General features: G+C 36.9%; 1 protein-coding gene across 1 annotated transcript; it reads left to right on the top strand.

Annotated features, from left to right (window-relative positions):
- The first annotated feature begins 1,110 nt into the window (after positions 1–1,110).
- Positions 1,111–7,101, top strand: LOC149830591 (uncharacterized). Its single transcript, XM_090015872.1, has 4 exons — positions 1,111–1,458; positions 3,968–4,162; positions 6,054–6,247; positions 6,515–7,101. Exons 1-4 carry the CDS (start codon positions 1,146–1,148, stop codon positions 6,830–6,832), a joined length of 1,020 nt encoding a protein of 339 aa, XP_089871998.1. The 5' UTR covers positions 1,111–1,145; the 3' UTR covers positions 6,833–7,101.
- The last annotated feature ends 8,730 nt before the right edge of the window (positions 7,102–15,831 follow it).

Genomic DNA, 15,831 nt, shown 5'->3' with positions numbered 1-15,831 from the left:
CCAAACCTGAAATCAATTTCTAATCGGATCCGGATTTGGGTACCGAATCTGATTAATTGGATTCAGATTCAGGCCGGATGTCGAATTTCATCCTACCCGTTGACATCCCTAACAGCCTACAATGTGTGATACTTTTTCAGCTCAAAAAATCATGTTTTCCATAATTTTTATTGAAAAACATCATTTAAAAGCTTGTCCCCACCATTTTGGATATGTTGAATCCATCTCAGTCTGGTTCGATCAAAGCAACATGTGCCATGAAAATCTAGAGCAGTGTTGTGAGAGGCGTACGCCTCAGTACCTGAAGCGTACGCCTCAAAGGCGAGGCGCACGCTCAAAGTACTGAGGCATTGCTGTGATGCGCCCCTCATCAACCTCCGACCATTTGTGACCACCGACCACCGGAGTTGCTGTGCTGCAGCTGCTGCTCAATCTTTTCCGACCACCGGACGACCGACATATCCCTCACTTCCGTACCAGCTGGGTGGGTGCCCTCCCACCGCTTCACTTCCATTCCAGTTGTGAGAGGCGTACGCCTCAGAGGCCAAGCGCAGGCTCAACGCCTCGCTTCGCCGCATTTAACAACCTTGATCTAGAGGCGTTTATATAATATATATATTAATGTTAAGGTGCTCCCGGAGCATCTACTGCCACTTACTAGAAATCATAGTTGTAGGTTGCATGTTCTCGATCAGACTATATTCATGTACTTAGCACAGTTTATTTGATAAGAATCATGTTTTGAATCATATTTTTTAAGTCATGAAATTTTAATACATTGTCAGCCGTTGATTTTTGAAGACCATGAAAAACCTGCATGTATGTTCAAGCTTCACTAAAAGAAAAAGTTCACAGTTGAAATTCCAACACCTGGAAATTTAAATTTGATTTACCGAAATTCCCTCACTCTTTTTTTTTAATTCAACGAAGCCCCCTGAAGTCTAAAGGTTGTACACGGAACCCCATTCTTTGACATTTACCACTAACTTTACTAATTGTTACGAGTCAATACCATTTCTTCGAGGAACGATAGTCAGGATAAGGGTACTTTCGTAATTCAGTAATAATTGACGGTCAGTAGAAGGAGAGGAATTCAAACTCTCTCTCTCTCTTCTGCGTCTTCGTCTTCCCTTTCGCACCCTCCGATGGCCGACGTCGGAGGCCTCACCGTTCTCGACGGTTCTCTCCTCCGAGACGCCACCGTTTCGGCCGATCCATTCTTCTCTTCCTCCGGCGACGGTGACTTCACCACGATAGACGGAGGTCGCCTCCTCTCCGAGGCGGAATCCGCCGCGTCGTCCCTCCTCTTCGGCCTCCCCTTGCCGGAGAATCTAAAGTCTGCCGCCCTCCTTCGACTCGGTTCCGACGAATCCAGCTTCCGATCGCTCAGTTTCGACCGGGAATCGGCTTCCGAGACGCTCCGGAAGTACCTCACCGCCCTCGCCGACGATCTCGGAGGTACTGGCATCCGTCGATCGATCGATCGTATGATCTTGATTGTTCGTTTTTTTCGTTTATCGATGGAGAATTTGGTTTAGGGTTTCTTGATCTTCTTGTGAAGTTGTTATTTGTTACTTTTCCTTTTATCATTTTATCCTGTTGCTGTTTTCCCTTTCTTTTACGGTTCATCTAGTATGCATTTGTGGAATTAGGTCCTTTCTGTGTGTGATTTTACTGATTTCATTAGGTTTCGTGTTCATTATGTCCAATTTATGATCAGATTCCTTTTATATTAAGCAGATGTTTCGTTCTTGAACTTTTCTTTTTCTTTATCTAATTAGTTAAGATGACTTCTTCATATCAGTCTGCAGTCGTTCATGGCATAATTTAATTGCTTTCTTATTGACGAAATGTAGAAAAATCTATCGATTCGTAGCAAAGATTGCAGGATTTTCATCAACGGGTGCAAGAATTTTGTACCTCTTGACGATCACAATTATGTTTCTGTTTAAAGTGTCAAGAAATTGTGGGCATACAAGAAATGACAAGTGAATATTCTATAATGTTTTTTTTTACTTGGAGAAACCGCCCCAGGATCATAGGCCCAGTCGCCCTGGCTCTGCCTGCCATGCTTACTGTCGCTGTCCTGGTAGTGTAAAACTCAGAAGGCTTATCCCTCGTAGGGGTGCACATGAGCCGAGTTCTAGCCGAGCCTGGGCTGTTCGATCTCTGCTCGCTTCAAAATGCCTTTGTTCAAGCTTGGCTCGAACCCGGAGCCCAGCTTGAACGACATTGTCCAGACTTAACTCAGTTCCAAGCTGGAGCCGAGCGGAGCTTAAACGGTATTCCAAAAAGTTGTATACGGTAAGGGTTTTTGAGAAGCTGTGATTCGACCTTCTTAAACGTTGCACAAATGACCCACCACTACACTAGATCATCTATTTTGTTTATTGTGACCCAGAAAAATTTACAAATACTCAATGTTGTGAATATCATTGAGGCATAGCAAGGCTTAAGACCCGCTTATGAAGCTAGGCTTAAGGCGTATGCTTAACAAAAAATATTAAAAAACTAGCAAAAAACAAAAATAAAGATGCATCATTTATGTACTGTTAATAAAAATTTTGATATTTTAATAAACAATCTTCAAGAAAATCACAATAACTAGCAAGAACCACTATACATATTTGTATAAAGGACAACATAATGCTATACACTACACACTGTTATACATAGTAAACACAATTACATAATACAAATAGCATGTCGCTCATATAAAGCACAAATAATCAACAAATCAATGAATTATTAAATCTATGTATATATATAATTAATTAACAACAACAAAGTAATTTTCTGATTAACATGCCCGCTTGTTCAAGAAGAACAGGGGAATAAGAATAATAGAGAGAGATGAGAATATCTCCTCCTTCTTCATCCTTCTTTCGGTAGAGAGAGACAAAGACGAGAGGGAGAGACAATGAGAGAGGGAGTAATCAGGGCCTCCCCTAATTTGGGTCAAATGGGGGCTTTGACCCAACATCAATGAGGCACATGCCTCATTCTGAGGCACACCTCTTGGCATTTACGTGTTTTTAGTGTGCCTCGAGGCACCAAAGGCAGCGCCTCGCCTTAAGGTGTGTCTTTTGTGTCTCGAGGCACGCTTTTAACATCACTGCAAATACTAAACATCCTCCAGATTATCGTACAACGAAAAAACGTAGGGCATGATATTCAAACTCATCACACCCTACCCATTAAGGTAACAATGACTTTTTTATTTTATTTTGCAAACATGTCATATATATACATTTTACACGAGCTTTTCGAGCCTAACTGAGTTCAGCAGCTTGATCAAGCTCGTCTCGTTTATGCACACCGAGCTTGGACTTGTGTTCAAGCTCTTCTCATTTATGTTCACGGACGAGCTCGAGCCGAGCTTAAACGAGTTGAACTCGAGCTAGATCGGCTTGTTGTGCACCCCCTAATCCCTCGCCCCCAGGGAGTCGCCAAGCTTCGGCTTGTGCAGGGGATGACACCCATGGGAATTGAACCTAGACCGCCCGCCTAGCGGCCTAGGCCCCATCCCACTATGCCAAACCCATTGGCTGTGAATCTTCTATAATGTTTCACCAAAAGAACAGGTAAACAATAAAGCAAACGAGTAAAATAGATACTGATGAAATTAGTTTGCAGTTTTATTTGTAAATGACTGAATTTCTGGCATTGCTATCTTAACCAGTTAACTCCATTTTACACCTGAATTTTAATCCAGAAGCAATTCTGTGTTCTGGTTGTAATGATTAAGTGAAGTATTTCTCTGAATTCCAGTGGTAAGCCATACATATTAATGCTTCCACTTCCAGCCATATTCCAGTTCTTCAAGTTAGAATTCTATTGGACCTTCTTACATGGAAGATCACAGCCTTTTATTTTCTCTGAAATGTTTCATTGTGGCCTATTGTTTATGTGTTTTCTTCCGACTGCGAACTAACCTCCTCATTGTTTGATATTTATGTTTCTGTAGATGATCCTCTTGTTGTATCTGTTCTGGATGGAAGCATCCTTCGAATTCTTTTGGAGGATGAAGATGATTTTGCCATGTTAGCAGAAAATTTGTTCACAGATTTGGATACAAGTGATATTGGAAAGCTTCGTAAAAGTGAAGTGCGAAACGCTCTCATTCAAATGGGGGTAGAAATGGGAATTCCTCCACCATCAGGTCGGTCAATATTAAAGAAATTCTGGATACACATTTCAGAAAAAATAAAGTGGTTGAACTAATGGATGTGGTTTTGTGAAACTGAAATATATATATGATCTCGTGTTGCTCTTTTTTTGCATTATACTTGGTTCATGTTTGCAGCATCATGGAATGGTTCTGTCTTATTTCTTTTTTCTTTGTTGATGCTTGCCATGTGATATTGTTTTAATCCAAAACATTTGTAATTTTGTATAGTCTGTGGACCCTGTATAGTGTAACATTGTCTTGTTAAACCAGGCATCAGTTTGGTTCCTGAAATGAAATGGCAGTTCAAATAACCCCTTGGGTTTTTAAGGTTTCATAACAGAAAGTAAGTTAGAGAACCATGTTGTCTCACAGATTTTGGAAACAAGTTCATTGATTTTGTCCTTTTTATTGCATTTGACCATGAAGTTCCAAGTTTCCGTTCTTTGATCACGAACTCTTAAGTAAGCCATAGATCAAAATATCAAAGATGGTTTTGCGTCCTGTGGCTCAACATGCCAAAAACATGCAATCATTTTCCATGCTGCAGGTTGTTATCAACATGCCAATCTTGTTGAAAGTGTTTGCCTCGAACCGCTCCATTTCATGTCTCCATGATCTTATCTGTGGTCCAGGCCATAGCATCTCAATTCCACTTCTCAACATCCATAATTAATTCGATAGTTGCCTTTTGGAACCTGTCCATTTTGTATTTTGCCTATATGTTACTAAAATCATATAAATTTTCTTGATAAATTAATCTTCAGTGCCTTTTCCGAGTTTCAATTTTTTCAATGTTTTACTATTCTTGTTTTTTTTAAATCTTATAATATTTTCTCAAGAAAATACACTATTCTACAAGTTTCCAGATAAAAAAATTCATTGAGATATTTCAAAGAGTAATACTGGTGACTGGCTGAAACTATGATGGTGGTTCTGGTCATTGATTTACAGATGTGTCCTTATAGGATCACTTGTGTCGTGAATTCCGTTACATGATGCTTTATTTTCATTCTTTTTTGTATTTTATTTAGATAAATTGGAAGGCCTTTTTCTCTCCGAGGCTACCTTAGTCTGCCTTAATTCACCTTGGTCAATGGGGATTTTATCTAGAAGGCCTCAGTGTGTTCTCCCTTCTTTTGAGTTCGCTTGAAGAACTCATGCTGGTGGGTATGCATTGTACGAAATGAGGGCTTTCATGCTTTTTTCTGTAATTCATTTGACACTTACAAGTTGCATTTTTCTGTTGACTTTGTAGATTACCCACAATTGGGTCCGTGAAAATAAATTAAATTTGATGATGGAATAAAGATATAAAGAAGGAAGATATGAGAGACAAGGGAAAGAATAACCAAGAGTCGACATTTTCAAGAGAGAGAGGGGGCTTCCTTTCTTAGCTTGAATGTGTAACTTTTGAACTCTTATAAATGGTTATTCACAAGACAAGAATAAAATACTCATATTTACAAGCATTGCTCATAAACAAGAATGAAATAGAACCAACAAAAGAGTAAGCATTATAACTCGGCCACTGAGTTTATCAGCTAAAACTTTTTATCTCTCTCTTTTTGGAATTTAACATGTTGCCTATCTTAATGGATTATATATATATATGTGTGTGTGTGTGTGTGTGTGTGTGTGTGTGTGTGTGTGTGTGTGTGTGTGTGTGTGTGTGTGTGAAAAGATGTGGGCCAATGTTGTCAGTTGTCTATATTTGTTTTTAACTGGAACTTGTAAGTGATAATGTCAAAATTGTATGCTACATGGTGCATATCCTTGGTAAAGTTTACTTTGATCTCTCGTGGTGCATACATTTGCTTACGCATCCACATGTACTAAGTATGATAATGACCAATATGATAAATGTTTATCCTCCTTTCTTCAGTTAACGCAGAATCTGATGCTCTCCTTGATGACATCCTGAAAAAGCATGGTGCTGAGGGAGACGAGTGGCTAGGTCAAGCTCAATTTGCAAACATTCTTCAGGCTGTTATTCAAGACCTTGCTGATGCACTAACCCTGAAGCATGTTGTAGTGATCCAAGATATCAAGGTTATCAATGGGTCAAAGCTAAAAAAGGTGACCTTTTAGCCTATTTTGCTTGCTTTCGTAGTTTGTGCTTTTGCTTCTGGTAGCCATTCCTTTGAAACCAGAATTTAAAATGTCTACTAACTCATCCTTTAGATGGCCCGGCACCAACTTGAGTTTAGTGACTAGGGGATAGCAACATCTCCGCGGTCACAAATTCAGTTGGTTTGCTTGAGAGCAATCCAAAATTTAAATCTAGCCAAATCGGAACTGCTTTAAACTTCAAGGATCCTAAAATTTGTTGATGATGAATACCAGGTTTTGGCTAATGAAGAACTTCTAAGTGATGTCATCAAGCGCATGTATGATAACCCAATTACCAGCGAATTAGGCAGTGGGAGCATCAGAAAGATTAAAGCATTGCTTCAGAGAGATGGATCGGAGTTTGGCTTGCCTTCGACGGAATCAAATGAGGCAGTTCTCCTTCTCTATGAACAAGTATTTGGCAGTATTGACATAAAGAAGAGTGAGGAATTGGACAGAGAGGCATTTGGTTCTGCTCTTAAGAAAATTCTTCAGAAAGTATTGAACCAGCTCGAAGCTAACCCCATATTCCATGAACTTGAGGGGAATTGATACCCCATGTCACTCACCTTGTTATACGTTTTTCTCTCCTGCTTTTAGAGAAACTTAAATTTTCGCATTTCACATGAAATTTGGCAAGCAGAATCCCAGACTACCATTTGTTGGTGTTAAAACGAGCATTTTTCAAATTGTCTTTATTTTACCAATTTCCTGGTTAATAATCTGCATGACATGTCATAGGTTTTGGCTGTGCTTATATCATCTGTAAAGTTCACGAGTGTAAAATTTAAATATATTTCCATTTTTTTTCTTAGTCAAAATTCATTTTTTCTTCCGTGAACAATTATGTTTGTCATCAGTCCTGCTATTTTTGTGAATTGCAGTTTTATCCATTTCACACTTTGTCTGTGTTGTGAAATATGATGACCTTGTGTATGCGCATGTCTTTTGTGCCTATAAACTTGCTGCATGACATTCCTGAGAGGAATGTATTGATACACCAAGGAATATTCGCCCCTTTGCTAAGGGTATGTTTGGTTGCATCTCATGTGATTTGAAGTCATATGATTTCAAATCACATATTCTACCATGTGAATTGGAGTCACATGAAAGTCACTTCAAATGTGATTTCAAATCACATTCAGTTTCTTATTTGCATGAGATTCCAATTCACATTCTATTGCAACCAAACGTACATATCAGGAGGTTAGGCAGAAAATTCCACATTACAATTTTGCCTTGTTTTACATGGTGAAGTGATAGAGCAAAGACATTGTTTGCGTACTCTGTATGAGAGGTTAAAAAGTAAGACAACATTGTCTGGTATGGTTCTTCTTGTACATTCCGTGACTTCTGTTGTGTTGGGTTGATCCCCAACTCTCCTCTAGGGTTGTCAACAGGTCGGGTACCCGACCCGTCAGGAGTACCTAAACCTGCCCAAATAACAAATTATCAGGTGCGGGTTTGGGTTTCAGCCCAGATCTGTATAATTTCAGAAGTTTCCTTTAAAATGCATGGTACAGAATTGGGTTGGTATTGGTTAATTAGCTCAGAGTTGCTGAAATAGAGCATGGTTGAGAAGGGTAGGGATGTGAATGGATCGAGTTTGTATCGAGCATCTGACACACTCTGAACCCGAATTTTTTAGTATGGGCATAAAAAGTGTCCGACCCAAATAATATTCGGGCTGAATCTAACCTGATCCAAGCAATATGCAGGCTGGTTTTAGGTTGTAATTTTTGTCGGGTACCCGAACCAAACGGTCTTGTTTGCTGCTGTGAAGCAATTGGGAGACTTTCATGGTGAGCAGGGAGGCATCAGAGGGTTTTATGAGGAACAACTGGAACAGGATATGGTAAACGTGCACTTCTCGGGCCGGCAAATTGTGGCACATCCAACAAACTCAGTGGTTTCTCTCATCTAAAAAAAAAACAAAAACAAATTCAACTAGTAAAAACAAAAGAATTAGAACTGAAGCTAGGTCCAAGGGCCAAGAATGAACTTGAGACTCCAGTTTGGCACGGTTGATTGTGCATCTATGTCACATGAATACTCCAGTTCACTCTGTGCTGTGTCCTTGGTATTCTTTATGGAGATTCACGCGAAAATTGTGTCCTGTCTTTGTTGTGGTAAATTGACGAGGGTCTCAAACTATCTAAGTACTTGCCAAATCATTTGCATAAGCTGGGTTAGGCAGACCCCTACTAGTTATACAACGATACCATTGAGATTTGAACTTGCGATGTCCCAACACAAGGTGACGTGCACTCACTGCTCCTACCAGACAAGCTGAGCCCCCGTTGGTATGTCTTAAGCTGGATTTTTATGTCATGGAGTTTGTGAAAAAATTTATATTCCTTTTGTGAAAAATATATCCTGCTTCGACCCTGTGTCGAGAGACAAGCGTCTGAGCTATTAAATTCTTTAAGGCTATGTTTGGGAGACGTTGTTGGGAAGGGCGATGTTGATTTGGCAACAACATCCTCACCAGGATGTGTTTGAAATCGGTCGTTTCTTGATGCTGTCGTTCCTCCCAGTGTTGTCAGTATCGGTGCGCATCGGCCTGAATCGGCTGGCCGATACTTATTGTATCGTCAGAAAATTGATACGAGATGGGAATCAGCTATTTTTTAATAAATGTAAAAAAATAGCTTTCAATTAATTTTTTTAATATTGCTTTAATGGCTTTAACACGTAATATATTTAAAGTATTTTTTGGCCGATTCAAAACGATTCACTTGAGAATCGGCCGATTCACCTGAATCGTTGGCCAAACAATACAGTTTTGATTCCGATACTGACAACATTGCCCCTCCCAACTCCACCCTGGTATCCATCCCCCCTTGATACCAAGCGACGGAGATGACAGGGATTCTGTGAATCCCCCTGTTGCCGCTCTAAAAACGGGTCTCAAACAGAGCCTAAATACTTCTGATTGAATGCCTTATGCCGACCCACCTAGGCGGTCCATGGAGCCCTTGTGGGTGGACTTCCTCTAATTAGGTGCCCTTGGTTTTCGAATCAGCAGAGGGTGGTTGTAATACTTGGTATTTTTCAGAAATTAGAAAGTCATCTAATCTAATTTAATATTATATATATATATATATATTCTTTAATAATTAAGTAATAAATAGTGTTTAATTAATTAAATGGGTTAGAATATCACATTGGACCTTAGGTTAGATAGTGGACTAAGGAGAGGATCCATAATCCATATTTTGTGTTTTAAGAAATAAACCTAACCCTTAGAGGTTACTACTTTTAGAAGGATACTAATTTTACAAGCTAGCTCAGAGTCCTGTTTTATTTTAGAAATTTTCGAGGGGTGCTACCTAGGAGTTTGATTAGAGGTGGGAAAACTCAACTCCTTTAGTTATAAATAGGGGTTGAGTCTCCTACTCCCCTGTTCAGATTTTTGGAAAGGTAAGACCAAGAGTGAGAGAAAAAAACATGTTAAAGGAAAGATGGTTGTGTTTTTGAAGAAAGGAGCAGAGCTTGGGAGAAAGGAATAAGTGTTACCCATCGTTCAACAACAAAGTTACGGGCCCCTCGCATGATTCTGAAGAGATTGGAGTACCTGATGCGTGCAGACGAAGGAAAAAATAGCAATGAGGTAAGGTTGTAATAGGCTTTTCTTCAAGAGGGGGTCTGCTCTCAAATTCGGGTATGTCTTTTTGAGTAAGTCCTCTCCCTTATAAGGGAGAGATAGAAGGTGGTGGTTTTTCAGCCTCCTAGGTAGCCGTTACATAACTGATATGGGAGAGAGAAAATTGGTAAACCATTTCTTACTTAAGCTTATCCAAATGGAGCATGTTCAAATGTACTTCATTTGGATAAGGCCCTCTACCAGATGGTTTCAAGTGTTGGAGAGAGAGTGGGCTCACATTTCTCCTCAATGCATGAAACCCTGCGTGAAACATGGCTACTATGGTCATGTATGACCAACATCTCCCACTTGGCCATGTGAAACTAATCGCGATGTAGGATTTTACCTCCCACTATTCGAGTATTTCACTTTCATCAATATTCCTAGAATGAGTTATATACTTTAGCTACTCATTCAGCTATATGTCTTATCAGACATATTTTAATCTCATATAGGATACAGGTTTCGAGAACATTTCCTTTTATATACCCTTTGTTAAGGAATCAACAATCATATCAGATGTAGGTAAATAACTGACTTTGATTTCATTCCTTTCAATCATATAATGATATTTTACCATTATATGTTTACTTTTATAATTGTTTGCTCCACTCTTCATAAGAGAGATGACAACATGGTTCTCACAATAAATTTAAATTGACTTGTTGGTTATATCCTGCTTCAAATCATTAATTAAATAGCTTATTCAAATGACAAATGTGGCAGCTGCATTGCATGCAATATATTATACTTCCTGACGCAGTCTTGTTTCTTTCATGACTAGGAAATTGCTTCTTCTCCGAGAAAAAAATGACAAAAGTGGATTTAATTCTAAACCATCATTTTGAAAACATAATTTTAAGTTTATAGTTCCTTTTAAATATCAAAATATTCTTTTTACTGTTTGCTAGTGAAGCCAACTAGGATTACTTTAGTAAAGACTAACGAGGCCAACAATAAAACTTATATAAGACCTTGTGCATAGCATAACATACATCAAGCTTCCAACAATTTATGCATAAGGGACATTTAGTCTTTCTTGTCCATCACCAGGACTATTATTCTTACTCAATTTGATACATTTTATCACATATATTCTAACACGCTTGCAATCACTCATTTTAAATTTCTTTAGTATATGATTTATATATCTTTCTTGACTCAAGCTTAAAAGTTTAGAATTTCTATCTAGAGTGATTTTAATTCCAAGAACACAGGATGTCTCTCCCATGTATTTCATCTCGAATTGAGAATTTAACTATGACTTGGTTTTGACAATCATATCGTTGTCGTTTCCAGTCAAAATAATGTCATCCACATATAATGAGAGAATATAAAAAATACTTACTTTTTTATACATAAACATAGTGGTCAAATTTATTTGTCACAAACCCTAATGGCATAATTGACTTATGAAACTTTAAGTACCATTGACGTAGTGATTGCTTGAGTCTGTATAAGATTTTTTTCAACCTATATACTTTATCTGCTTTGCCTTTTATTATATAGCATTCAGGTTCTTCTATAAAAATGGTTTTCTTGACCTCACCATTAAGAAAAGCGATTTTAACATTCATTTAATGTAAATCTAGGTCATAGTGAGCTACAAATGCAAGAATTATCCTTATTGAGGCAAATTTTACAATAGGTGAATATGTGTCAACATAATCTAACACTTCTTTCTAAAAAAATTCTTTAACTACTAACCTCGCTTTAAATTTATCAATACTACCATCAGACTTGAATTTCTTATTTAAATTTTATTTACATCTAATAGATTTTTTTTCTCAAGTAAATCAGTCAATTTTTCAACTTGATTTTTCTCAATGGACTTAATTTTCTCATCTATGACTTTTACCTAATCTATTGACTCACGTGATTTTATTATCTCATCATATGACAGGTTATCTTCTATGTCATCCATGTTTAAAGCATAACACAGTTCCTCCAACAAGTAGACATAATAGTCATTCAAGTAAGATGAGGAAACTCTAGACCTTTTGTGGCCAACCTGAGACTGATAAGAAGAAGATAGAGAACTTACAAGTGGTTTATTATTACTTAAATGTTCTTGTGAGTCATTAGAGTCATAATACAGATCAAGAAGATTATCTCCATTTATTTCAGAAATAATTTCTTATATATTTTGACCTTTCAAAAATATAGCATCTATACTTTCGATTAAACCCTTATTAGGGTGGTAAAATCTATAACATTTGAATCCTTTGGGATATCCAATATAAATACACCTTATAGATTTGATATCGAGTTTTTGTCCTGATCGCTCTATAACCTTTATATGAGCTACTGAATCTCATCTACTATGGTGACTTAGGTTAGGTTTTCTTCTTGTCCATGATTCATAAGGTGTAGAGACAATAGCTTTACAATGAACTCTATTTAAAACATATATTGTTGTATGTATTGCTTCTCTCAAGAATACTTTGGGTAATAAAGCATCAAATAACATGCATATAACCATGTCGAGAAGGGTCTTATTGAATCTTTTAGCCACACCATTTTGTTGAGGAGTGCCTGAAGTTGAAGTTTAAGGTAAGATACCATTAGCCTTACAATATTTAAAAAAATCATTTAATGTATATTCACCTCCTTGATTGGATCTTAAAACTTTAATCTTTCTACCAAGTTGGTTTTCAACTTCTTGACAATATTCTTTAAATTTGTCTAATGCTTCATACTTATAAGTTACAAGATATACATAACTATATCTTGAAAAGTTATCAATAAAATATATAAAATATTGTATTTTTTTATAAGTTTGAGTCTTGAAGGAACCCCAAATATCAGTGTGCATGATTTCTAATAATTCAGATGCTTTAATTACATTATGTGGAAAAGGTCTTTTTGTCATTTTTTTCATAAATATAGGGTTCATATCTGTGAAACGAAGATTCATTAAAGTCAAGTATTAGATTTAATTAAATAAATTTCTTCATTTTCTTTAAATTAATATGTCCAAGTCTTTGGTGCCAAACATTTACATCCACATTAAAGACATTGTCAATATAAGCATAAATCAAAGGAATTTTAATCATGTTAGAGTCATAAATTTTGATCAGACCATGTTGTTTATCAAAGACCTCATCAAACAGGACTCGACCAAGTTTTCTCATAGTAACCTTCCCAGGTAAAAATCTAACTTTAAAACTCTTTTCAACCAAGGTCGGAACAAACACTAGATTACGTCTCATGAGTGGTACAAATAAGACATTTGTCAACAAAACATTGTTTCTAGAAGTTTCAATGCTATAAGTTTCAACACCCATAGCATCAGAGTAAGTGTTGTTCCCATATACAACCGATGTTCACTAGATTTATACTCGATCATGTCCACCATTCCTTTCTTGTTCATGGCTATATGACGTGTCACTCAAGAGTCGACCTGCCATCCAGAAAGAGCCTGGTCTATATAAGAGCATTCTAATATCACACAGATTATATCACTTCTCTCCTTTTACTTGCCATTTTTTTTTGTTTCTGCTATTGTTGTTATTCGTCCAACTCCAATAATTTTTCTGGAAATGTTCAAGTTTTCCACACTTGAAGCACTTTACCTAGGAGGCAGTTGTCTGTGGCTTGCAAAATATTAGACCTTTTCTCTTATCAAATTTGCCATTATCTTTAAAAAAAATCTCTTAAAATATGGGTGTCTAGAAGAGCTATGGTTGTGGTTTGGAGCATCTTTTGTGAAGCGTAATTTGTTTTTCTTGTCTTGCTGCATATGTTGCTACCCAAATTTAAGTTGAGCAAAAAGCTCTTTCAGGTTCAAGTTTAATTTAAGAGTAGTTTGCATTATCTTCCATCAAGATAGGAGTCGATGCAGAATGGTGGATATCTGCATATGATCAGGAATCACATTCTCAACTATTGCCAAATTTGTTGCCATTATTAGCATTTTGTTCACGTGGTAAACTACATTGTCATTGTCTTGCATTCTATACAAATTATATTGCTCCAAAAGCAATTTAATATGGGTTTCAGAGGTGATATCATATTTCTTTGAGATAGCATCAAACATCGACTTTGTTGTAGGGTAATCTTCGAGCACCCTAATTAGATCGTCATCCATGTAGGTGAGCATAATGGTTCTAGCCAACATGTTATCTCTTTTATATTTGAGAACAATTATTTTGTCTGCTTCGATAGCTTTGTTACCAGGTCTCTCATTTCAGTAGTGAGGGCATTCTCGATGCCTTCTAAGGTCAAAACGAGTGGAATCCTCCTCTTCCAAATATGAAAATTGATTCCATTTAGTTTATCAGTTTTGGCCAGTTCGGTTGCACAAACTCTACTAGTCATTTTTTTTAATTTAAGTATTTTATGATGGCAAAGCATGATAAAGATATGTCCAACATTCAACAAGTAGATAAATAAAATAATATTAGCCATGAACTCATAAAATATCATGTTCACAATCAGCAAATTCATGACATCAAACTTATTTTGTAATGAAAATACAAAAAAATGGAAGAAATTCAATTTCTTCTAATTTCAACTAAAATAAAAAACAATGAACCAAACTGCAAACTCTAAGCACTTTTATGTAATTTTAGAAAAGTTATAGGTGAGTACTGCAGAAAAAAAATAGAACCTTCAAAATAGGACCTTAAAAAAATCTAGGGGGTTTTGTGCAAAAAATCAGAAATATAAGCATGTTTTGGATATATGTCAGAGTTCAGGTCTCTTTTTGGAAAATATCAAAACATTAAGGACCTCTTATATAAAGCAGAGATACAGACGTCAAATATAAAAGTTAATAGGGGCAGAATAGTACCTTTATTACGACAAGATAGAATAGGCAATAATGTAAAAGAACAAGGGCTAAAATATAAATTGACCAAGCAGGGATTTGGCTGGTATTATAAAAAAAGATCAAGGGCAGATATATAATATTACCTTGGCAGGGATTTGACCGGTATTACCAAAAAAGATCAAGGGAAGTTAAGTAATATAACCTGCTACCATATAAAATATATGAATTTTTGAGAAAAACAGAAGCTTCGAGAGAAAGTTTCAGGTTCGATGAAGCTCTGAGATTTTTCTTTTAAACAACGATGAGGGTTTCGATCAACCAGCCCGATTGGCTTGCCGGTTGGGTCTTCAAAAAACCAAAGATGATGGTGGCGGTGGTTGATGAGCCAATGACTGGAACAAATGTAGGTAATCTATATATATTTTTTAGCGAGGTCGCCAGATGTCGGTGACCTTCTGCAAAACTCTTTTTCAGTGAAGAGGGGTCGTTGGATACTGGAGACCCTCTAAAAAAAACTTTCCTTGTTTGAAAAGAGATTTTTTTTCTTTTCGGTTTTGTATTTTCTTTTTTCTGTGAAGAGAGAGAGGTCGTCGAATACAGTTGACCCTCTGCAAAACCTTTTGACAAAAAAAATGTTGATAAACCCATCAAGTAGCATCGTTGATTGACCACCGACGCTTAGGCTAGTGCCGAGATGAGATTTTTTTTTTAATAACAGGGGTCATCGATGACTTGTGAACCTCTGTGTTTTCCTTCTTCTTTTTCCTTAGCAATAGTTAATTTTTTTTCTTTTGGTTTAGGGGTCACTGAAAAAATAGGCGATCTTCTGAGGATGGATGCAAACCCTAATTTTGGGTTTGTGTATTTTTTTTTTATTTATTAAAAAAATACAGTCTCAAAACAAAGAGAGGTTTTCCCCAAATCAAAAAAAAAAGGAAGGGTTAAAAAAAATCCTATTTTTTTATATTATAGGCAGACTCTATTCAAAGCCTTTTTTTTAGATGCAAACTTGATTAAAGGTCTTTTTTTTTAGATATAGTGACAGAGGTCACCAAAATCTAGTGAACTCTCTAATATGATTTATAAACAAAAAATGCCCCTTTACAAAGAAGAGGTACTAATTGTTCCTTT

Source organism: Nuphar pumila, chromosome 8, assembly GCF_984573655.1.
Source record: "Nuphar pumila chromosome 8, dmNupPumi1.hap1.1, whole genome shotgun sequence".
Taxonomy (NCBI): domain Eukaryota; kingdom Viridiplantae; phylum Streptophyta; class Magnoliopsida; order Nymphaeales; family Nymphaeaceae; genus Nuphar; species Nuphar pumila.
This window is presented reverse-complemented; position numbering and strand designations above follow the sequence as displayed.